Source organism: Grus americana, chromosome 3 (assembly GCF_028858705.1).
Source record: "Grus americana isolate bGruAme1 chromosome 3, bGruAme1.mat, whole genome shotgun sequence".
Classification (NCBI taxonomy): Eukaryota; Metazoa; Chordata; class Aves; order Gruiformes; family Gruidae; genus Grus; species Grus americana.
In genome coordinates, this window is record NC_072854.1 from 85,654,586 (window position 1) to 85,678,007 (window position 23,422).

The 23,422-nt window shown below is 36.9% G+C and overlaps 1 protein-coding gene across 1 annotated transcript in view; it reads left to right on the forward strand.

The window, feature by feature from the left end:
• The first annotated feature begins 97 nt into the window (after positions 1-97).
• Positions 98-23,422, forward strand: part of WDR64 (WD repeat domain 64) — an 82,000-nt gene continuing 58,675 nt past the window's right edge. The window contains exons 1-8 of the mRNA XM_054822110.1: positions 98-177; positions 2,389-2,540; positions 3,255-3,388; positions 11,540-11,642; positions 12,150-12,253; positions 15,383-15,412; positions 21,048-21,155; positions 22,793-23,007. Coding sequence (XP_054678085.1) covers positions 98-177; positions 2,389-2,540; positions 3,255-3,388; positions 11,540-11,642; positions 12,150-12,253; positions 15,383-15,412; positions 21,048-21,155; positions 22,793-23,007 — 926 coding nt within the window. The remainder of the gene's footprint in view (positions 178-2,388; positions 2,541-3,254; positions 3,389-11,539; positions 11,643-12,149; positions 12,254-15,382; positions 15,413-21,047; positions 21,156-22,792; positions 23,008-23,422) is intronic.

The following is a 23,422-nucleotide window of genomic DNA, read 5'->3' on the forward strand; positions in this document are numbered from 1 at the left end:
TTTGTAATGCTTTAAAGGAACTAATTCAGGGTTGGGATGTTGTTGCTGTTTTACAGGTAACTTTTAGCAACCTGGTAAGGCTACCGAGAAAGAAGAAATGGCCGAGCCAGAAGAAGAGCACACGTCTTCTGACTCTACAGTAGAACACACTGCCTTACATGGCAGCATCAAAAAATGGTAAGCCTTTACAATTTGCAAAATGTTATCAAGCATAAGGTGTCAGATTCAGTACAGGGTTGTAGTTGATCAGCTGAGATGTAGCATAGAATTTAGAACCCTGAGCAAGATAACTAGCTTCCATATGCAGAGAATCTGTGATCATAGCATGATCCAAAGTAATTAACATATTAATTACCAATACCTATAGCCTTTTTTTTCTAAAATGTGACTGTTTAGTCAATAGAAGACTACTAATGATCACAGGTGCAAATCCTAAAACTCCTTTTGCAAGCACCTTGTTTTTCAGGAAAATGCTTCCTTCTTCTTAAAATTCAGTGCACTGAACCGTTCTTTGAAGACAGCTTTTTACATCATTCCTTTCCAAAGAATGAATGAAGCTTGATTCTTTAGAATATTCCCACAAGAACTGGTACTTGCTCTTTCTTCAGTAGTCACTGTGTTACTCATTCAGGAGATAGTTTTGGATTTAATTCTCTTTCAGCTAGAGGAAAAATAAATTCACTTTTCTACCACTCTGGTAGGATATCCTAGGGTTCCACTATTCAGTAAAGAATTTAAGATGTAGTGGGATAGAAAGACAACACAGATATAACACAAGGACTAGTGCTCTTGCAGGGCAAAAATTCTGTCTGATCTCAAGATATTGGGTAGCATATCATACAATTTTGATTAGGCAGTGAGTGCTTTGGGCTGCCACTTTCAAAAGAAAGGGTTGCTGCAATTTTGCTTTCTGAATAGTCCCATCCTACTTGTGTTTAAGTGTTCCCTGAGAACAAAAAACAGAAAGGTCCTTGGGGTACCTTGGTATAGGAGTACTCTGACTTTAAGATCCTGACTGAACTTAGGTGCAAGTTAAATGCTGACCCTTTTCAAAACAGTAACCATTTAAGACATATAGCTGAGCTTTGGCCAGACACATGTTAAGAGCCAACAATCTCTGGGCTCATTAGTTGTATGTTAGAAGAAAGAAAGAAACAGTAGCTTGACTGGAAGTTAAGCAGGAATTTAAGTAAGACAAGTAAAGGGAGTTTAAGTGGCTGTAAGAGCTTAAAGGAGAGGCAATTGGACAGGTGAAAATAACTAAAACTCTACCACTCCATCACTGGATTTCTTGCAATCTCAATTGTAATGATTTATGCAATTAAAAAAAATGTTTCTGCAGGGTAATTGGATTTCTAGGTTGGAAGTTCTAGCTCACTGAGTAGGGATTTTGAATACAATAAAGAGGACAACAAGGCATTCAAGAAATGGAGAGAGATTTACTAAGGAAGCCAATATTCAATGTTACTCCCAAGAACTGTCAAAAAGTGCTTTTCTAGTTCTTTTTGGATTGAATTGCATGTCTTTGGCCTCTTTGTTCTATGTGAACAATGATTCATAACTTAAGATCCCTGTTAAAATGCTCCTATTGCTAAGGTAAAACTAGGCATCCCCACCTAGATGCCTAGATGCCTAGATGCCAAGCCTTGCAGCAGCAGTACATGCTAGAATACTATCAGGGTGGTTTCAGTTCTGTCACAGAGCAAATATAAACGAAGAACTGGCTCTGTCATTCTTCACCAAGTGATGTGTGGATCCAAGGAATCCACCATTGCAGCTGTTGCTAAGTGTGTTAGTTAGTGTCAAGCCTTTGGCAGAAAACTTGAAAAAAATGCAAAGGATAAGAAGACAATATGAAACTTAGAGATAACTGGTACAATCTTCCTTCCTTCTCTCTCAGTACAAAAGTCTGAAAGACACGATCAACTGGCAACAGCTAATCTCAAAGGTGTATTCTTACTGGAGAATGTGATCTTATATTGCTAAAGCGGTGCCAGCTGTAGCAGAATTGAACCCCGATTAAATCCTTGTCTGGCTGTGGAAGTGAGAATGTTCATGCCTGTTCAACAACCAATTGCATGAGAGACCATGAAATAATCTCACATGCCAGGTTATTAGTGATCTTGGTTCGTGACCTAGGGCTGCTCAGCGTATAGGATTCTGTGATGTAATGAGAGGTTGTGACATCAACAGTTCACTAGTATTTTTGCCAGCTTGAGATGCTAAGCCAGAGTCACCTCCTTTTTATTATGTAGTGCCTGGTGCACCTGTCATGCTGCTGCATTTCATATGAACTCATGGGGGAGTTTAAAATTTAAGGGGCAGAACAAGGTTTGGATCAGGCCGTAAGAACAGCTCTCCCTCTTACCTTGTTCTCTGTTAATAAAGGATGTCTGAAAAGAAGGATTGTGAGCAGAGCAACTCTCCGTATCTTGAAGTGCCAGATTTCAAGAATGCTTTGAAGCAGTTCCAGAAACTAGTTGAAAAAACAGTAACCCAGAAGGCAAAGGAGAGATTAGGCTTGTGTATTGAAGATGATGGTAAGAGATACTCTTTCTGATGGAAAAGTGTAACTTTTATATTGAGAGATGTCATAGAGACAAGCCTATAAGAAAGACTGCAAATTAATGTTCGGACTGTGACTTCTTGACTTTTACAGGAAACAGGCAGATTGTGCTGTAAGAGTGCTTTTCTCCTCTTGTTAAGACTTCTGGTCAAATTATAATGCTATGGTGATCGCTCACAAAATATAATTGTCAGCATTGCCACATATACTAGGTAGCACGATACGACATTTCTAGTGATCTGTAAAAGCATAAACCAAATGAATAATGTAAATCCAGTTGCTTAATTGTAAACAATCAGGGCAAAGTTTGACTTTTCTCAGTGCAAGTGGCTATTGTTGCATGAAAGGATAAACTTTATCCTAGGACACCATTCAGGTTCAGATCAACAAACTAGAATTGTGGTATGAAAGTAAGAGAAGAACAAAGAGGTGAGAATTTTTGGCCTATTCTTTTATCTATCTGTTTCCTGTCAGGTATTGCAAATCAAAAAAGAAATTTGAAAAGACTGAACATTAAGACTGAACTTTTTTTTTTTTTTACAAAATGCTTTAGTGAATACAGTGTGAGGAGTGGAACTTGCATGCTATTGATATTGAAGGAGAAATAAAACAGGAGGTAGGCGAGATAAGGAAGGAAGCTATACCCTTGCCAGTTTTTAATTCTGTGGATATTGTTCCTCCCATACAGATGAGAAGATAGACTATCATAAGTTCTATAAAACCACACGGACACTTTTTGGTCCAGAACTCAAGGATCATAATGTTAAGGCCTTTTTCAGGAAGATTAGCAACAACCTTGATGCAAGGACAGAATGGTGTGAGGTAAGGATTTCTAAAACTTTATTAAATATAAACAACTAATTGGAATCTTAAAAGGTAACAATATTAAGCAGTTGATTATGTGTTTTCATGAGCTCCATGGCATAATGGGCCACTTTCATGTTGTTATTTATCCTAGCCTCCATTAATTTCCTAAAAAAAAGTTTATTTGGAAATCAGATATGCCTTTTAAGCTAGAAAATTAGATAAAATGTATTGTTTTGGTTGGTCTAGACAAAGGCTAAATTGAAGAGCTGTCTTAGAGTACCTTACTTGTTGCTATGTTATCCTATTCAAGAAGTGATGTTTAATTTTAACAAGTTGAGAAAGAAAGAGGGTCCATGTTTAGTTTGATAGCAGACAATTTAGAAACTTGCATGTGTCCATTTGGTGATTAAATGCAAGTTTCCAGGGAAGACATTTGAAGATAGGAGGGTACAATCTGTCTTTGGAATTTCTCTTGTGAAATTTGAGCAGTGATATCCATTCTGGTGTGTGCCTTGAAAGCTGAAGGAGTTTGTATTATTGTAAAATTTAGCTTTTCTAGCTTGGGTTATTCTGTGCCCTATGCTATTAGAATTTTAGTTTAAGTAAGAAAAAACCTATGTCCTAGTGACAAAACCTGGAATGTGAAGCTTGAGCATCAAGTGTTTAGTGTAAGTGGAAGTTGTAAATATGAAAATAATCCCTAGAGGCATACCCAACCTATTTCACTAGAGTGATGACTAGTTCTTTCAGGCCATCATGTCAGTGAAAGATTAAGTATGGAAGACCTTTGCTGAGCCCTGCCTTTCCCCCCGCTTTTTCGTGTGGGTAAGCAGGTGGGTATTTTGGAAATGACAGCGTTGTCTCTACAAGCTTTTTCCTAAGAGATTCCCTGTACTGGATTTTCTGCTGACTATCTCTGTCTAATTTCAGACTTCTAAATATATCATGCAAAACAGCTTAACACATGGGAGAGTCCATGCTGCTAATTCTAGCAGATTCTTAAGAGCAAGATTTGCTCATACTGTGCTGGTTACAAAATCAGTCCAGTAATTTCAGCAAGCAAGACTATTTTTTATTCCAAATATGTATTATTTTTCTTATTCCGCTCATTCCAACTCTGAGAGATATCTGTCCTTATAAAAGCATGCCATTGGAGGTCTGATAAGAAAGGTTAATTAGAATGAATTCAATAAAGCCTGGGTAGGTTACGTTTTATTTGTAGGTGAACTACTTTTCTTTCCTACCCCTATCTGTTTGGTACATCAGCTGAACTTGTAAATCAAAATTCTTATTAAACACTAATTATGCTACACTGGTTTACATGAGTTGAGGAAGTTGGCCCCTGCTCTCTCTGAACCAAGATCCTTGAGCTTATTATGTAGATGCACATGAATACATGTTAAAGCATGACCTAACTACGTAAAAATATTTTTCCTGCTTGTTTTGTGAAAGAGCACGGAATTGTCTACCAGAACTGCTTATCCTCAAGCAAAGTTTGGTATACTAGCAGGATCTGGAGCATGGAGCCCGAGTATGTCTAGGTCTTCTCCTGAACTACTTCACTGATATGCATTGGTCTCGGGCTTCTTGACAAAATGCGAGATCTCTTATGATTACGGTGTGCAATTTGTGCTCTGAGGATAACTCTGTCTTTAGCTAAACCATCAGAAATACTTCTCTTCCTCTCCTCTCCTCTCCTCTCCTCTCCTCTCCTCTCCTCTCCTCTTCCCCTTTTCACAGGGACAAATTTGCCCTTTACTTTAAATGTGAAGCATTAGAGGTATGGCAGCATTTTAAGCAGAGTTTTTTAACCAGAGAATTCTGTATGTATTATTTGAGTCAACACATGGGTGAGATGGAATCCATTTATCTGTCTCTAAAGGCAGTAAATACAAAATCTTCATGTAAGAATGAGGTAACTATGAAATACTAGATCTGATTTACCCTCCTAGGTTCTGGCTGCATATAGCTTAAGGATTTTCTGTGCAGAGTTGCAACTGCACATGGTGTTTAGTATCCCTTGGTGGACTTCTAATCTATCCACTTGTAAATTACTTCTGAACCCACCTAAAAAGGATACTTCCAATAGCATCCACGGTTTTACACATTTTGTGAAAAAGTACTTTGTCTAGTTTATTTTAAATATGGTGCCCTTTTTTTTATGTGTTATGAGAAATTATGAACACTTGTTCTAGAAAAGTATCTTTTATTCAGGTATTTCCCATGGATAATGTTTCAAGCAAATGTTCTATAAAAATGACTGATTTTTACATTGTTGGAGCCAATCTGTATCAAAACCATCCATGATCATATGTTACTACAAGATTTTGTTTGTTTGTTTTCTACCTGAAGACAGAATTGTGCAGATGGGACATAACTTCCAGCACACAGTAACTTTCCTGTGACAGCATAGGTGGCATTGCATATATGGCAAGTCCTTGCTGGACTTAAAAACATAAGGCAAGGTATTAACAAATGGCATGAACTTTAAATTCATTAGCACATTTCTGTTTTATGTTACACTGGAACATCGCATTATTATTTGAACCCTGAAGATACCCAACACTTGCTCTTTACATGTTACCTATGATTCCTATCAAGTAATTTCCTAATACCATCCTAAAACCAGTGTATTTGGTCCTTTCAGTTGAATAAATATGAGAACATTTCTGGTTCATACTTCTCTTAATATTGTTTTTACTCACAATGTCACATTATTCACAAACTTAGGTCAGTCATTAAAGATTTTCTTCAAGGAGGCCATGGGGGAAATGTGTGAAATAGTCATCTGTAGAGGACATCAAACATCATGTAACTGCCTTCTAGTGAATTTGCCTATAAGACCTCTTTATCAGATAGAACTTTAGGCCACACGCAATTCCTCTATTATTAAATTCAACTTGTGAGAGGTAAATTTGAAATCTTTTATCTTTGCATGTCTCCTACTTGCATGTCAACCTTCTTCCTTACTTCCTCTTTCAACATGAGAGGGGTACTTAAAGGTGAAATCCTGGCTTTGCTCAGCATTTCTTTGAAACTCTCTAAAAGGCGGGGGGGAGGGGGGTGGCAAGGGAGAGACATTTCTGGATTTGCTGATACATGATATACAAGCTAAGTTTTTGAAATGTCCAGCTGCCATCAGATATGCTGAAATACTGCATCATTACAGCCCAAGTCAAATTCTTGCACTATTCAAAATTCTCTTCCTCATTTCAAACTTCTTACTGCTCTTTGTATGGGATTGGAGAGAGGTGACGTAATCTCTTGTGTAGATGTGGCAAGCTAGGCACATATCCTACATAGAGTAAGATACACTCTATGGGGATGAAGCAGGGACCAGTTGAGAAAAGTACTTCTGAATTCATGGTGACTGTCAGACTGAAAGTCCTTTGTTTAGGGAAGCAGAACTGTAGCAAATTATATTCAGGCTAATGAGTTTATAAGAGAGCTGAAGGATTCTGTTTGTTTACTGGAGTATCTTTTACTCCAAAACCTTACTTGAGTTTCCAATGCGATCAGATTAGTTACCTGGGTTACATAATTACACAGTCAAGCACAGTATGGGGTCTAATAAAGGAGATGAAGCCCCTTTAGGTTCCTTATGAAATCTGTGTGGGATTTTCCTGGGATTAAATTCCCCAAAACCTTTTCAATACCATTCCTCAAATTTTACTAAGTGTGAGCTGACTAATGGCAGCCTTTTAAAATGCCCTGTGTATAAACTTCCATGAAAAAAGCATGCATTTTATGTAGAAGATGGATATCAGTGAGACTATATTGACTGCCACAGGGAGTGAAATAGAAATATTTGTTATTTCTCTGTTCAAAAGAATCCTGATTAAAGTGTCACTGTGTTTTTTTATTTATTTTTTCTTGTGCGGAGAAATATTTAACATAGCATAACTGGAAATTCATCTGTGATGGAAGTGGTAATTCAGCTATGAAACAGACAAAGATCAGACTGATTTGAATTCTTTACCTTGACACAGCCTTATGCTGCACAGTTTGAAATATAATACTGCATTGAAAAGCTGCAGTGAGTTTTTCACTTTTGGGGTTTTTTTTCCTGTTTAGCGGGAAATCTGACGGTGATATGTATTACAAGTTATCTATACACTATGGAACATAAATCTAAGCTTCTTTCAGGACAAAAGGATAAGATTTGTTTTACAGGTAGGCTGGGTATAGAAAAGAGGTGAAAACGGAATTAAGAAAACTGCTCACTCCTGGAATTCTGCAGATTTAGTTCACACTGAAACAGAGTAATTGTTGGATTGATCATCTGATTGTTGTCTAAGCCAAATTTACATAAACCATAACTGCAGCATCAGCTTTTGATCTGCTGTAATTGTGGTAGCTTCCTGTCTGTAATGATTGGATGAAAACAGATATTTCCAGGCTTATTTGAATGGGTTTTAATAAAATAAAATGTGGTTGGTTTGTATCCTACATATTACGTGGTGCTGGTCTTTTTAAATTTTTTTTTCCCTGACAAACTCTACAGTTTCAGAATGACCCAGATAATCCTGGAGAGCTACTAATGTCAGGAAAGAAGCCAGTGTTCTTTGTTCTGACTATGCCACAGGCTTATAAGTGTAGCTGCACTACAGCTCTAAACTCTCCTCATGTCTTTCACCTCTTGACATTCAAAGATGTACACATTAACTTACTGGCGAGGATCATAGACCTTTTTCTTTCTTCCACCCATATCTGTAGCTCTTCCTCTGTTAAAATTTATTTTTATTGTTAAGTTGACTGTATTTAAGACTTGATGAGCCTATGTCCCACTTGCTTTTCTCATCCTCCTTAACCTTTTCATTCCTTTTAAGTGAGACTGTACTTTTTCCGAAAAGAAAAAAAAACCACACCACAACAAAAAACCCACAAAAAACACCCCAAAAAAATTTACTTCTTTATATGCTTGAAAACTCTATTGAAATGGTAATTGTGCTTTCAAGACTGGAAAGCACTCTGGGTATTCTAGTTGAGACCAACTGTTGTTTGAAAGAGATGGTGAAAGAGACAGATGTGCCTCTCTTACCTGATACATTCATTCTTCTTATGTTCATTAACCTATTAGTTATATTAGACAAATCATATTTATAAACTGCAAATTGGACATATCATTACCCCCTGTGAACAACTTGATCTTGCTTCAGCTTCCTTTTTATCACTTAATTTTTCAAATGTATCCTTGATAATTTGTTACTTTCTGTAACATCCTAAATAACTATCATGGTTTCTGCTTTCTGTGCTCCAATTTTCTTATTTTTTTTTCCTAAAAGGACTATATGTCATCCCTGTTCTTCTGAGTTCCCCTGCAGCTTTTAGCACTGCTAAAAGTCTTGAAAGTCAAGGAAGAGGGATTCACGTCACTTTGTTCCTTTGATATTTCTGTTTTACCATCTTTGTCTCTGCCCCAGCTCCCTTTCCCAGAATCCTATCCCTGACCCCTTGTTCCTTTCTTCCTACTCTTACAGATCTAATTTTTTTCAGATTTACCTCTCCATATTTGACGTCTCTTTAGCTTGACAAAAATCTTCCAAATATATTTCCATGACCTAAAACATCATGGTCTTGTGTGAGTGTTCCAATTTCTTTGTCTTCCTGATGTTTCTCTTTTCCAAGTACCTCCATGTTCAAGGGTTTCCTAGGCTTCCAGCAGTCTCCACAACAATATACCCATACTCAAAGGACACTTTTTTATTAAAAAAAAAAAACATTAAAGTAATTTTAAATCTTCTCTTTAGTTAAATTAGGATCTACCCTCAGTCATTTACTGGCTTCAAAATTTAAAAAACCTATCCTGGGCAGTTTAACAGCTGTCATTTATCAGTGACTTGGGAAACTGACCTCTGCATCTCTTTCCCAAATGTACTTTGCCCTTTGAAAGCTGTGTAAATTGCATTTTGCTTCATCTTTTATGCTCTTTGTCAACCTCTGGTAGACATCATGAGCTGGGGCTTGTTGGGATCCCCTGTCTCCATGTTGGAGTCAGCAGAAGCCATTTATGCAGCTCAAGGGGATTTCTAAGATGCTCGCTCTTTGGGCAGTGTTCTGCCCACTGGGCAGAAGCAAAAGATCAGATATAGCACTGCCTCTTGTCTACAGGAAGCATGACAAGACACACCTGGGTGTCTCACTGAGAACTTCGACCTCTGTTGGCTTTAGGGTAGCTACTGGCCTAACCCAAGCACTGCATACAGCATCCCGTCAGGACTCAGGAGCAACCTGGTACCAGGTCAGTCTATCATTAAAGAAAACGTCCTCCCACCAAAATCTTAGTTCCCAGAAGGGTGAAGGGCCTGTTCTTTGCTGCCTGGAAAATGGGAGCATATACTTAAGAGAGTAAAATGCCACTCCTGTCCTATTTCCATTGTGTGAAAATACCTAATGGGGGGTGAATGAAGAAGAGAGACAGATTCTCCATAGTGCCCACTGACAACAAAAGAGGCAAAGGGCACAAACTGAAACACGTGAAATTCTGTTTGAACACAAGAAAACACTTTTTTACCATGAGGGTGATCAAACACTGGAACAGGGTGCCCAAAGAGTTTGTGGAGTCTCCATCCTTAGAGATACTCAAAACCCAGCCAGACACAGTCCTAGGAAACTTTGTGTAGCTGACCCCCTTGGAAAGAGGGGCTGGACTAAATGATTCCAAGATGTCCTTTTCAACCTCACGACTGCAATTCTGTGATTCTCTAACACTGTCTTTAGATGGATTATAGGCGGAAACCTGATACAGGAATATTAATTGATGATAGTGGAAAGGGTACATCCTCAATTTTGGGGGGAAATGCTCCATTATAATGTTCTAGCCACACCAATTCTTTTAGAACCCTTCTATTTAATACTAAACAATTGGGGGATTCAGAGGGAACTTAAAACAGTGAGAATCAACTGTGAAAGTAACATGAAAAACAGTCCATATATATGAGCTACTAGTATTACCACTTTTTGATTCATGCTGGAGATTGTGAAGATTATGTTATTATGACTTTGCAGAAGGAGCATACACCTGGAATTTAGGATACTAAATCCTGTATTCTGTTTGCATACAGAATGGAAAGACAAGGTGTTATTACAAGAAACTAGAAAGAGGAATGTAAGGAGCTGTAATATACAGGCAATGTATTGACCGATGGTGTATGATAGGTAATAATTGCATGCATGGTAAGGAGGGAGCTGTGAAGAGAAAGATGAAGAGTAATGTTGCGTAAGACTATTTAAAAAAAAAAATACATCTGAAACTCTCAAAGAAGGCAAATGAGAGTTCTGCTGTATACCTTTAAAAATATTGAACTAGAAAAGAGTGCAAAGTTTTGTCGTGCATCCAAAGGGGCATTGCTTTTAGAACTCATGAAAGAAAGTGAGTATATATAATTTCCATAATATGAAAAAGGAGATTTTAAAATATCTGTACAGCTAAGTGGGGCTGAACTCATTTCCTGAGGAAAACCTGCTCTTAAGTACAGAGCTTGATGTTTGGAGAGCATTTCAGCTGAAGTATTGGCAGAACCTGGAACAGAAATGAGCTACTTACCTGAATATCCTGTCTGGGCATCTCCATCATGATTAGTACAAATGGAACATTGCCAGGCTTAGGGAGATGGCTGAGAAAGAATTTAATAATGGACTTTATATTCAATTTTTTTCCAAGCAAATGGGAATCTATAAATCTTTATGGAAAAGCTGCTCTTCTCTGTAGGCTAAACACTAAGCTACTTTGAATCTCTCAGTTTATAAATATAGAGAAATGTTTTGTCTGCCTTTTACTGTTTTTTCTTCTAGCTGAGGTCTAGTTGGGGAAGCACAAGTAGGTAAAACTGGAAAAAGCAAATTAAAGATGACTATTTACAAACAATCATTACAAGGCAAAGCTGTACAAAGCTTTATCAAATAGGTGGGTTTTGTTCCTAGAAGCCATATGTATGCTGGTTTCTTTCCAAACATTGAAGAAAGATTGTGCCTGAGTAGCAGATCTCTGGAATCTAAAGTCATATTAACAGCTAATGGTTAAGGCAAATAACACTAGGAAACTTATTCAAAGAATATTAAATTATAAAAATGTTAGATAAATATTTGACTTTATACATATAAACATATACCCCAGAAGTAGATTTTTTATAAAATGCTTGGTTTGTTCTATTTTGTTTTGTTTAGATTTTTGGCTATTTCACAGGAGAAAGCAATACCATGTCTTCCCAGCTGAAAGAAGAAAACATGGTTTTCCTTGTATCTGAAAAACAGCAGATTACTCATACAGGTGACAGACTTCATCTTGTATCCAAAACTTCTTTTTTTTTTTTAATACCATGTGTTGCACACTTTATTGAAAGTACAGTAGAAGATCTCATGCCTGTCTTTGCTTATTATTCAGGCTTCTTATGTGTCCGGAATATATGGTTTTTTACTAAACTCTTTGCATCTAAACACTTCATGCTGCCTTGCCCAGTTCTTTATTTTCGTAAATTATTTTGCAATTATGATTTTGTCTGACTTAGACTATTTATTTATGCAGTTATTCTTTGCCTTTCTGTATTTTTTAAATAATGTGGAAAGAACTAGCACATCCATAATGCATTAATGATATTTAAAAATGCAACATAATTATTTAAATCAAGTATAGGATAATCTATGATATAATGCATAACTGCCTTGGGGTTGGTACAAATATTCATTTCAGGAAGAGAAAATGTTCTTGATATTATGGTTCTATTTGTTTAGATTTTCTGGGTCTGTAAGATAAAGAGTAATATTTTGTCATTGACAGTTGTCAAGAGACAAGATGTGATTAAGGGTATAGTGAAGGTGCCCCATCTGGATTTCACAGTAACATCCTCTCAGAAAGGAGTACTAACTATTTTTAACAACCAGGTAATTCTCACTCAGACAAAACTTTTTTTATTATTCCATTAGGCACTATATATGGGAACCAAGTGAACTTTCATCTAGCATGCAAACTTACCCATAAAAATAGCTAGATATCTTTTTTTTATAAAAGTTAACTTTTTCTATATTTTTCAGTACAATAGGAAAATACACATTGTTATTTTCAATTATAAACCTACTGAACAGTCCACAAAAGTTGATAGAAAGTAGAGATGGCTAACAAAATACATTCTTAACAGAAGTTAGTTTAATAGAAAATAATCTGCATTTCTTTTTAGAAAAAGCTTCCCTTAATAGAAAATATGCTATTGAAATTGACTTTTGCATATACAGTAGAAACCAGAGAATGAACTATTTTCTACAGCTACTGAGAGTATCTAGAATGGACAGAAACATTTATCAGTTGTGTGCAAAGAAGAGTTATCCAATGCAGCAACATCTAGAAGCTTGAAAGTCTTGTATTTTCTGACAGTCTGCATGACACTGCTTCACAGTTACTCCCTTCATCAGCAAAGTGTAAGGAGATCTGTACCATTTTAAGAAGAACTTCAGGCTCGAGATGCTGCTAAAGTCAAATTTGTAAATGAGTATCTCAGGTGATTATATCACTATTTAGAGGTATGCACTTCTAAATGCTATGAGGTGCATCACACATCTATGCTTATTGGCACTTTACCTTTGTACAATTTTAATACAACCAGTTTATTAAAAATTGTTTCAGACAATGCAGTAAAGCTTTAAAGCAGCACAAATGCTTTCTAGGGGTTTTAGCTAGTTAGTGCATAATGCTTATGACAGGAACATGTAAAGCAAGAAAGCACTCCTGTGGATGATTAAACAAGTCAATACTGCAGTTTTGGTAAATACTGAAATAATTTATTTGAAAGCCTAGTTCTCCATCCTCCAGAGCATTATCCCTCTTATGTACCCACAAAAAATAATTTCACAAAGTATAACATTAAAAATAGCTCTCTTCCCCACCCTCCACCTCCCCATGTTGTTTTCAGGTTGAATTGCTACCTCCTCATAGACTGGACTGATGTCACTCTGACATCAGTGACTGCAGCGTAAATGATTTTACACCCAGCTGCTTAATGCAGTGAATTAGAGACCTCAAATCTCATGTATAAAACTGTATCTTCTGAAAAAGACTAAGGCATTACGACTGCAGTTGTTTACTCATGATATGATCTCTGATCTCAGTTGATCTGAGCAAATGAATTTTGACTTCATTAGAATTGCTGTGATACATCTTGATGCAAGGAAGAGAAAACTCTAATTCTTTAACATTGTCGTCATTCGAGTCCTGTTGCTAGAATATCACTTCACATCACAAATGCAAATATAGAGTTGGCACCTTTTGCATCATTCTTCTCTCAGAGACCAAGGATTTAAAGAGACCTGGCCTTAAAATCTCAAATAGTGAATTCTTTTGTCTAGTTGGCTTTGCAGCATATTGGTAAGGGAATATGAAGATGTTTGTTATTGAAACTTGAGTTTGATAAGAATTAATCAGATTTTTTATCAGGAAATAAGTAGTGTCAGTCATGTTAGGTGGCATGAAGAATGCTTAATTTAGTCTGTATATATCAGGATAGCTTTCAAAATCATCTCCTATTTCACCAGTGACAGGCTTCCATCATCTTCTATGTAAATTGTTAGTGAATCTAATTATTGTCTAAAAGAGGGCTTGGAGACTTTAATTAACCCTGGTTGCTGTGATAAAAAAATCCCATGTTCTCTTATATATCTGCAGCTATCGGAAATTGAAGTGAAGGCAAAGAAATATTCATTTGTAGACCAGCAGGTTCTCTATTTGAGGGCTAAGCATTGCTTTCTGCAGCAAATGTGGACCTAATACGCTTCAACACCTTTATGGAGCTCTGCATTATTAGCCATTTCCTGCTTACTCTAGAAAATGAAACAGTTACCCTTCTCAGGATCTCAGATATGGATGCTGCCTTGATCAGTAAAGAAGACCTGTAGGAGTAGGCAGCCTTGAGAAAAATTCTCTGTGCATGCTTTAGTTAATGTTACTGTAGATAAAGCCAAATCTGATAACAGTGTGTGGATATTAAACTCTTGATTAACAATAGTTTTAAACTCTGATCAAAGACTGTCCGTGATGACACTGGGCATCATACTTCTATGGTAAGAAAGGCTTTGATCCTAGCTTCTTAGTTTATGAAATGTGGAATTACTCGGATGAGAATGAGGCACCACTGATTTTTTACTGAAGATGAGCAGTGGCAAGAGGATTTGAAAAACAGCTGTGGGTATTTCAGAGGGAGAAGATTGAAGCTGCTGTTGAAAACTGAATAGTAGTTTTGTTAAAGGACAAAAAAGGTGACCCTGTCTCTACTGGATGGTGGTGACAGGTATGCCTACCACTCTGTGACTTTAAACACTAGGTTTTGAGTTACATGCTATGCTGTCCACCAATAGTTAACTTTGCTGAAAGATGCTGTACCGATATGGGTGTTCCTCTTTGCCGTCTAACATGCTAACTCTACCTGGTATTTTATCATAGAATCACAGAATGGTTTGGGTTGGAAGGGACCTCAAAGACCATCTAGTTCCAACCCCCCTGCCATGGGCAGGGACACCCTCCACTAGACCAGGTTGCCCAGCTGGCAGTTGTTTTGCTGGCACTAGTTGACAGGTCATCTGGGCCAGCATTAGCCTGGGTTTCTGTATGCCACATCCTACCTCTTACAGGAATTGGAGATGTTCTAGCTGTGCAGGACCATTAGAAGCACAATTCCATGAGAAGAACAGCTGATCTGTACTCAATGGGTATTTTTTTACTTATTTTGCTCACTCCAACATCTCAATTTTTAAAAAACAAAAACAAAACCGAACAAACAAAAAAAGCAAATCAACAAACAAACCATGAAACAATTGTGAGTGAAAGAGGAAGTTTAAGTTCCTCACTATGTATATAGGGGAACAGACAGTAGGTAGGTTAAAGATCTTTCTCAGAAGATCTTAACCACGAACTCTTTCTGTTGGCTATTATTCTGTACTGCCTGTGATACAGGAGAGCTGACTGTGTTCAGACTTTTAATTTAATTGCTAACTTGTTATTGTGACAATATATTTTTGTTTTTCCAGATGAGGATTCTGGCAACTACCAGTGTTGAAGTAAGTTAATTTTCCTCCTTCTGTTAAATCATTTGAATTAAAAATCAGCAGGTACTAAAGTGACATAATTAGAAACTGATAGAAAGTAGAGATGGCTAGCAAAACACATTCTTAACAGAAGTTAGTTTAATAGAAAATATTCTGTGTTACTCTATTGCTATTTCCAACCTTGAGACTTCTGCATAATTTGGTATAGGTTGCCATAGGTCAAATAGATTCAATTTATTCCTTTCAGTTATAGAAACAATTGGGTAACTTGATTTCTCTCCTCTGATAAAAAAGAAGCCTCAGATAAATTCTGCTTTTTCTGCCAAATCATCCTTTACCCATTACCTTTGCAGATTTTTTTCTTCTAAGTTCCAACACTTCAATTGTCACTGTAAAATTTAAATAAGGAAAATTATAAGTTCGTTAGTGAAAAACAGTTCTACATATTGTTAGGTAGTTAGGTATACTGTTGGCTACACAGTATATACTTTAAAAGCTCATTTTTACCCTGGGAGTATCACTGCAGATTTTAGGTAATGAGCTTCCTTCTGTAACCTGCAGGCACGAGAACTGTCATCAGGCTGAACAAAGTGACACGATCCCTTGCCCTAAAAGTCTGTGTAGGTATCTTATGCCAGGGGACAGTGAATTTTGTTGATTATCTCTCACATATTGTGAATGTTCTAAAATGCAGTAGAAATACTCCAGGCCACAAGCCCTACTTCTCCAACTCAGAAAACAGCTCTGGGCCGGGTTGCATTTCATTTGTTGCAAGGACTAATCCAACCTGTGGAATCAATGCAGAGAGGTAAACTATGAGAAGCGTTCTTGGGACCTATCGACTTTTGGAAACTTTGACTAGAATCAGCTCAGACCTTCTCCTACAGCTGTGTTATATGAGTGAATTTTAGTAGTTTGTTCCTGCTTTGATTGTAGAAATAACTTCCCCAGTCAAAATATGCCACGGTAGGAGGAAAACAGTGTTTGGTGCCCTTTCCCAGAGATGCCAAGAGGAAGAAGCTGGAGCACCAGCCTGATGTGGCAGTGGGCAGTAGGCAGCTGCAGGGTCTTCCTCTCTGAGCATTAAGCACTAATCTTAGAATGATTACTCAGTGGATGTGGAGGTCTTTTTGCTGTGGCATTTACTTTCTTTTCATCCTTTCTTTAACTACCACACTGAAAATAGAATTAAAATGGCTATTACTGGGCTTGAGGTTGAAGTTTTTGATGGTTGTTAAAAGATTTCTGTGTTTACAGAACAGAATATTTGAAGCCATTTTGTCTTAAAATCTCAAATCACAATGAAATAAAATTCTGGATTGTTTTGAGAGAATAAATACCACTTTCCGGGCAGTTGAAATGTATGATGCTCTTAAATTTGTTAACTTGGGAATTCTTTGAAAGATATATTTCCAGAATTGGGTTGGGTTTTTTTTATTTTAAAGTAAGCTTATTAAAACCGAAGCTTTGCATTTTAATAGCTTTTATCTAAATACTTATTAAAAATCAAAGGCAAATATCTTACGTGACTGTAAATCATCATCCATTTACTTATTAAAGATATGGTGAACTACACTAGTTGAAGACCTCAGCACCAAATGGTTATAATGTATAACTATGAATAATGCCTCATGATTAATTTCTGAATAGCTAAAGAGAGAAAGCTGCCTTTGCCTTGCAGGGCTTACATTTCTCTTTTTCAGGTCTGCAGAAATAACACTCCATTCTTTTCTCACTGCAATTATTATGCCATTTTCATCTGGTTTAATACTGTCATCAGTACTGCCACTAGCTAATCGATCAAGCTATACATTTGTAGGCATCTTTGTGCAAATGAAGTAAGGTATTGAATTCAGAGTTAAGTTATCAGACTCCAAACCTACCATCCATTGATAAACAATGATGCACGTAGAGAGTGGCCAACAAATTGCAGAATAATCCTTAGGTTCATCTACCCTCTACCATTCAGTGTTCTCATTCTTAAGATGTTTCAGAACAGAGACTTACTCAACCAGAGCAATAGAGGTCTTGGCCCTGAGGATAAGGCTGTGAAACACAGTAGTTCTAGGAATAAAATCCAGTGGATTGCAGCCATTAGAACTTCCCCAGCATCATGATGTTATAAATGGAACATGAACTATGAGTACAGATCATTTACTATTTTGTTCCAGGGATGTTACGGAGAACAGGTCACTTCAAGAAAACCTGATTTCATTTCTTAATGAGCTTATGTGACTGAGTGAAAATAAGAGACATAAACATAATACACTTAAAACTCTGTATAGTATTCCATTTAGTACCATACGACTTTCTGTTCTAAAATATGACCACTGAAAAAAACACTAGAGTGCATGTTAAGTGGATTAAGAATTGTTCAGCTGACAAGTCCCAAAAATAGGAGTCAGCATAGAATCATCACTGAATGATGATGGGAATACTAGTAGTCAACAAGTCACTTCTCTTGAAGAATGGAAATGAAATTACTTTTAAATATAGCATAGAAAAGCATAAACAGACCCAGGGGATGAGCCAGACAAGCTGAAACAGAAACTGTATTGGAAATGAGGGAGTGAAGATAGAGCCCTTGAGTGACAGGGTGGAACAAGGAAATAATGAAAGGGTTGATCTGGTGCAGTTGCCTGGTTTGTCTGTCAAGTACTGCAGTGCTAAGAGGAGAGATTCTTATAGCCTTTGCTCTAAAGCTGGCACTTTTTGCTTATAGTCTCTGGCAGACTCTTGTCTTCTATCAGCTACTTCTCAGCGTATCAAATTAATCTATTAATTTGTGCATTGCTTTCTTCAGGACTTTCATACTATTAGTTTCTGAGTAGTCTCAAACCACACTAGGAGCCAGTTTTGGTCAAGAACTTCCATTTCAGATCTTAATGATAGAGCACCATGCTGTTTGAGCAGCCTGTTTGTTCCACAGGCTGAGGTCCTTGAACAAGAACTGGCCTGGAAGGCAGTGCTAGCTCACTTGAATAATCTCTGTCTTTTTTAGGCACTAAGCTTCTCGGTGGACATTTTCTGGACCATGCTATGCAGGAAGCCAAATACAGTTATTATATTGGTCTCCCCAGGCCTTTATATCCACTGATCTTTGGTGTAATTTAAGTAATTTCACTTGGAATTATTAAAGACAAATTTAGTGCAATTTGTCTCAAGATGATAATCTTTCAGTTATATACATAAAAATACTTCTATTGCTACCTGTTCAAGGAAACTTCAATTTCTCTATGCTGGATCTTTCCCTGACTGGCAACTTCTAATAAACTGGTGCAGTAAACACATTTTTGTCTACTTTTGCTGTTATTTTATCAAATATGACTGTGCCTATAAATAATGCAAAAGGAAAGAAGAGGATAAATCTGGAGTATGTTTTACTAATTCTTGCTTTCTGCTGGCATATACAAATTGCACATCATGTGTTGAAACCTGAGTTGTTCATCTATTTTTTTTTAGATTGCCAGTCAGTAATTAGAAATATTTATCTTCTATTGAGAGAATCTTATAAGAGAAATTCTGTCTTGGTTGAAGTCTTTGGCCAACATTTTCCTCTTGTTGGAGTGTTCATTGCTGCTCTATCTGTGTCTTTCTCCTTTCATTCAAAGTTCATTGCAGTTCAGATGCTGTGAGGAAAATTTGAATGTGTATGCCATATAGTTTTATTTGTATGTGTATTAGACATAAGTTGATATATGTATCCTTTGTGTAGATCTTGTAAAAACGTGTTCTTATTTACTCTTCAAACCAGAAATGGTTTTAATGCTTCCTATGTTGTAATTTCTGACAGTTTTTCTGTCCTTTTTAGTGAAATAGTATCTTAATGATAATCATGTCTCTAAGCCAGTGGGTGCTACAATACAATGGCTAGGATGCTTCACTGTAAAAGAAAGATCAAGCTCAATTTTACTTGACTGTTTTTTAAATGTTTACTGCAAGAAGACCTTCCCTTTGATGAATTAGAGCATAGAGCTGTTTAAAGATCCTCCTTACTGCTTGCTTTTGATCTTCCTTTTGACTCTATACCATCTCACTGCCTGTGATAGCCTGCAAAACCTTTGCAAGATGCAGCTTTTACTTTGCATCATCACAAACCAGCACTACAAAATAGTAGCTTAATTACAAATGTAAAACCAGCTTTTTCATACCAGTTAGTCATTATTATCTGACACTATTGTAAGGACTCCAAAAAGCCACAGATAATAAGGTCTTCTGTAAGAATTACCAAGCAATCCATGAGGCCCTTGCAGTACTGACATTTTCCATGTCTTTATCGTAGAAAGCAGCGCAAGAAATCCTTGTAAATGTATTACCACTTGCCCACAGGCCATTAGGAAGGAGAGAAGCTTTCTCCTGCAATAGAGTGTTGACATAATTCTGTCAGGATTTTGGACCCTTTACACTTACAGCAAAATCAATATTGTGTACAGCAATGGAAATAAAAGTAGAAGCATCAGCAGCTGCCTTGAGTTCACCCGGGGTTTAGTCTTGTGCTTTTTGCTTCTTAACTCACTTTGTGGATGTAAACTGTATCTTTAGCAACATCGGTCACTCTTTTAGCTGTTTATCAAGTACTTCCACTGGAACTGGTTTTTAGAGGTTATTGGTAGGTATAGCTTACTTGAAGAACTGCCACAAAAGTGTTTTTTAAGTCTGTGTCAAATGTTTCTTTGTCATTTTAATCTAGAAAAGAAAGATATTTCAGTCAGTGTTATTTTATAGATGTTCTGGATTATTTTAAAATAATAGATAATTATGCCATTGCAGACAACAAAAAACACCTTGTATTTCAATACATGAACTTAATACAGAAGATAAATATAAAAGCCTATATAATAAACTCTGAAATAAGATAGCTGAAATAGGATTTTTAAAACTTACACAAATGGAAATGAAATGGAGCATATTCCATTTCAATCCCACTCTCATTTAGGAAGGTCCACTACATTTTTGGGGAAAAAAATCAAACAGCTATTAATGTTTCAAAAACAAAACAAAACCCCAAATCCTGGCCAGTATAGTAGTGAATTTGAGTTCCCAATCTTACACTTTGCAAGAGAAATTATTTTACATTGAGACCTGTATAACTGCAGGTATACTTTAAAGATGGCTTAATATGGGCAGATGTACTGTATTTGATCTACCTATTGGGAGAAATAAAATCATTTAATACAAGTTACTTATTTTCATGAACATTAATTTCAGTAGGGTTTGTATTATTACAACTGAAATTTTTACTGCCTTTTAACTTTCTTTTGTTTTGAACCAAACTGTATTCAAGAAAAAATTTTATAGCTGCTTTACCATGGATGTTGTAGCTTAAATTTCCTCTCCTCAGAGTGCTTTTTTCAGTTGTGTCACAGTTCAGCTAACAGTATAGATGTATTGTGTCCTGTCATGTGCAACATCTGTGCATCTGAGGTGAGTCACTGATAACAGAGGTTGAGCCTGGCACCTCTGTAACTTCATGTATGAGCTATTCCTGGTGTTAGAACTCTCAGTTCTGTTATCTGGGGATGGATCTGGCAGCTGCTAGTCCAGAGTATATGGAATTTATGTGGAGATGGCTTAAAATATGTACTTAAAGAAGGTTATAAATTTACAGAGAAAATCCTGCTTTAGCTACCCTTTTTATTTTCATCAGGATACTGCTTGGATCACTGGGTGTGATTTCCTACCTCAGCTGAAATGTGTCGTGGCTGTAACTGAAAGGACAGTCATCGTTTGGGACTACAAATCAAAAGGGAGTCAGGTAGTACATTGGATCAGGCAAAAGTTAAAGAGGAAGCCTGAAAAAGATTATTCTTTGTTTTCAATGTAGATTCACATTCCTTTTGTCTAACAGGACGGAGGCATTAACTTTTGTCTTTGTAGGAACTCAGTGAAACAGTGGAGTTTATACTAAAGAAGGAATACCTTTTCCACACCAAATGAGATTATTAGACTCTCTCAAAAACAGAAGAAAGAGGAGAATTTTGTACTGTGTTGCAAACAAAGCCCCTCAAAAATTTATTTATCTATACATCTAATGCATGTGTGTACATGTATAGCTAATGTGTGTGCATGTGCATATGTATGTTTCAGAATCTCTTAAGAATCAAGGGACAGATTTCCCAAGGAATTTAACATACGGTCCTTTGAGGTAACTTCCTGATTTAAAGAAAATATTTCTTCATATCCTGCATTTTGTTCAGGACTTTTCAACAGCAAAAGCATCTTGATGTTGACAGTGTATGTCCAAACAGATAGCTTTCTTGAATGCCTTATTACAAAATATGATTTTTGCAAGGATTTCTGACCCATACCTTAGATTTTCCCTCCTGTTTCTGGGGCTTTTCTCAGCAATTCTGAGTTGGCTGAGAAGATTAGAGGAAGCAAATTAAATATTTTAGGATAAGATGAAGCCTTAGGACTTTTTTTTATTGTTCTCAATATTAAAAGGTCTCTCCCCAAGCTCAGAGAGGTCAATGGAAGTCTTTCTGTCAATCCAATTGGATTCCTGGAAAGGAAGGCTCAAAAATGTATTCTCCAGTCATTATTTTCCAGGCTTCCTCCAGACATTACATCAGTGAGAACTGAAACTGTCCTATGGCTGAATAGGAGTAGTTTTCTTTCAAGACCAATGGAATAATATATAGACAGTTCTGTATCTGTGTTATGTCTCTTTAATGTTTCTGCGTTACACAGACAACATTGAAGCAGTTAATGCCTATGACATGTGAACAGTTGCCAGTTTAGGTTGGCAAGGATATTTTAATCAAATAACAGATGGAGTCAGGCAGTAGAACCAATAAACTGTGTAATGCAGATGACCCAAAATCCCATTCCCAGGACTTCTCAGGCTAGCAAAATACCACAATGGCTTGCAGCTGTATCATTCCCACTATCTCAACTCCTGAAAATTAAAAGACCTGCCCATAAATGTACACTTGGTACTCCCAGGCTATATTCATAATTAGGACTCTGATATAATTTTTCTCTGTGTATTATTGCGGCATTTTGTGGTTTGAATAATTCTTTAATTTGGCTATTTCCCATTTTCTTACAGACAGCATCTTATTTTTTAACAGGAAACTGTATACAGTCTTAGAAAATATACCATCCCATTTAGTATGGTGGGATCCTCCCTAAAATTTGTAAATGATAATTCCTCACTGAAATGGAAAAGGCTACCTATGAAATAAAGCCTCACTGAAACCCTTAAAGTTTTAATTTAATTTCACTTGGTGATGATCTTCCATGAGTTTCTAATACCAGGAAACACCTAGCACAGGGGGAGCTTGAAAAAACAAAATCAAGAATTGAATGCTGATGTAAATAGATAAGCATGATACGTTCAGTCAACTTATCATGTGGAATATCTAATAAACCATCTACCATATTTCACAGAATAATTGCTTTATCATCAAACCAATGGAAAATGCTCTATGCTGTGTTTGCACGGTGGCTATGTCAGAACGCCTGGCTAAGGATAACATCCTAATGGGAGATTATAAGGGTTACGTTCACCTGCTTACTGTAACCAGTGATGACTTCAGATTGAAACAATGTAAAGGCAAAAAAGAATCACAACTTCAAGTCTTGGACTCCAAAACTTTTAACATGTAAGTTGCTTATTATCAGTATGGCTTTTTTTTTTTTTAATTTGTGTTTTCTCTGACCTAAATGGAGGATTAGCTTTTGTGTGTAAATTAGCCGCACCTAACAAAGAAAATTTTTCAAACTGCAGTAAGTATGGTTTGCTTGTTATCGTGTGAAGGAAATGCCAAGTGCGAGGTCCTACACATGGGTTGGGGCAATTCCAAGCACAACTACAGGCTGGGTGGGGAATGGATTGAGACCAGCCCTGAGGAGAAGGACTGGGGGGTATTGATTGATGAGAAGCTCAACATGAGCCAGCAATGTGCGCTTGCAGCCCAGAAAGCCAACCGTATCCTGGGCTGCATCAAGAGTGACCAGCAGGTCGAGGGAGGTGATCCTGCCCCTCTACTCCACTCTGGTGAGACCCCACCTGGAGTA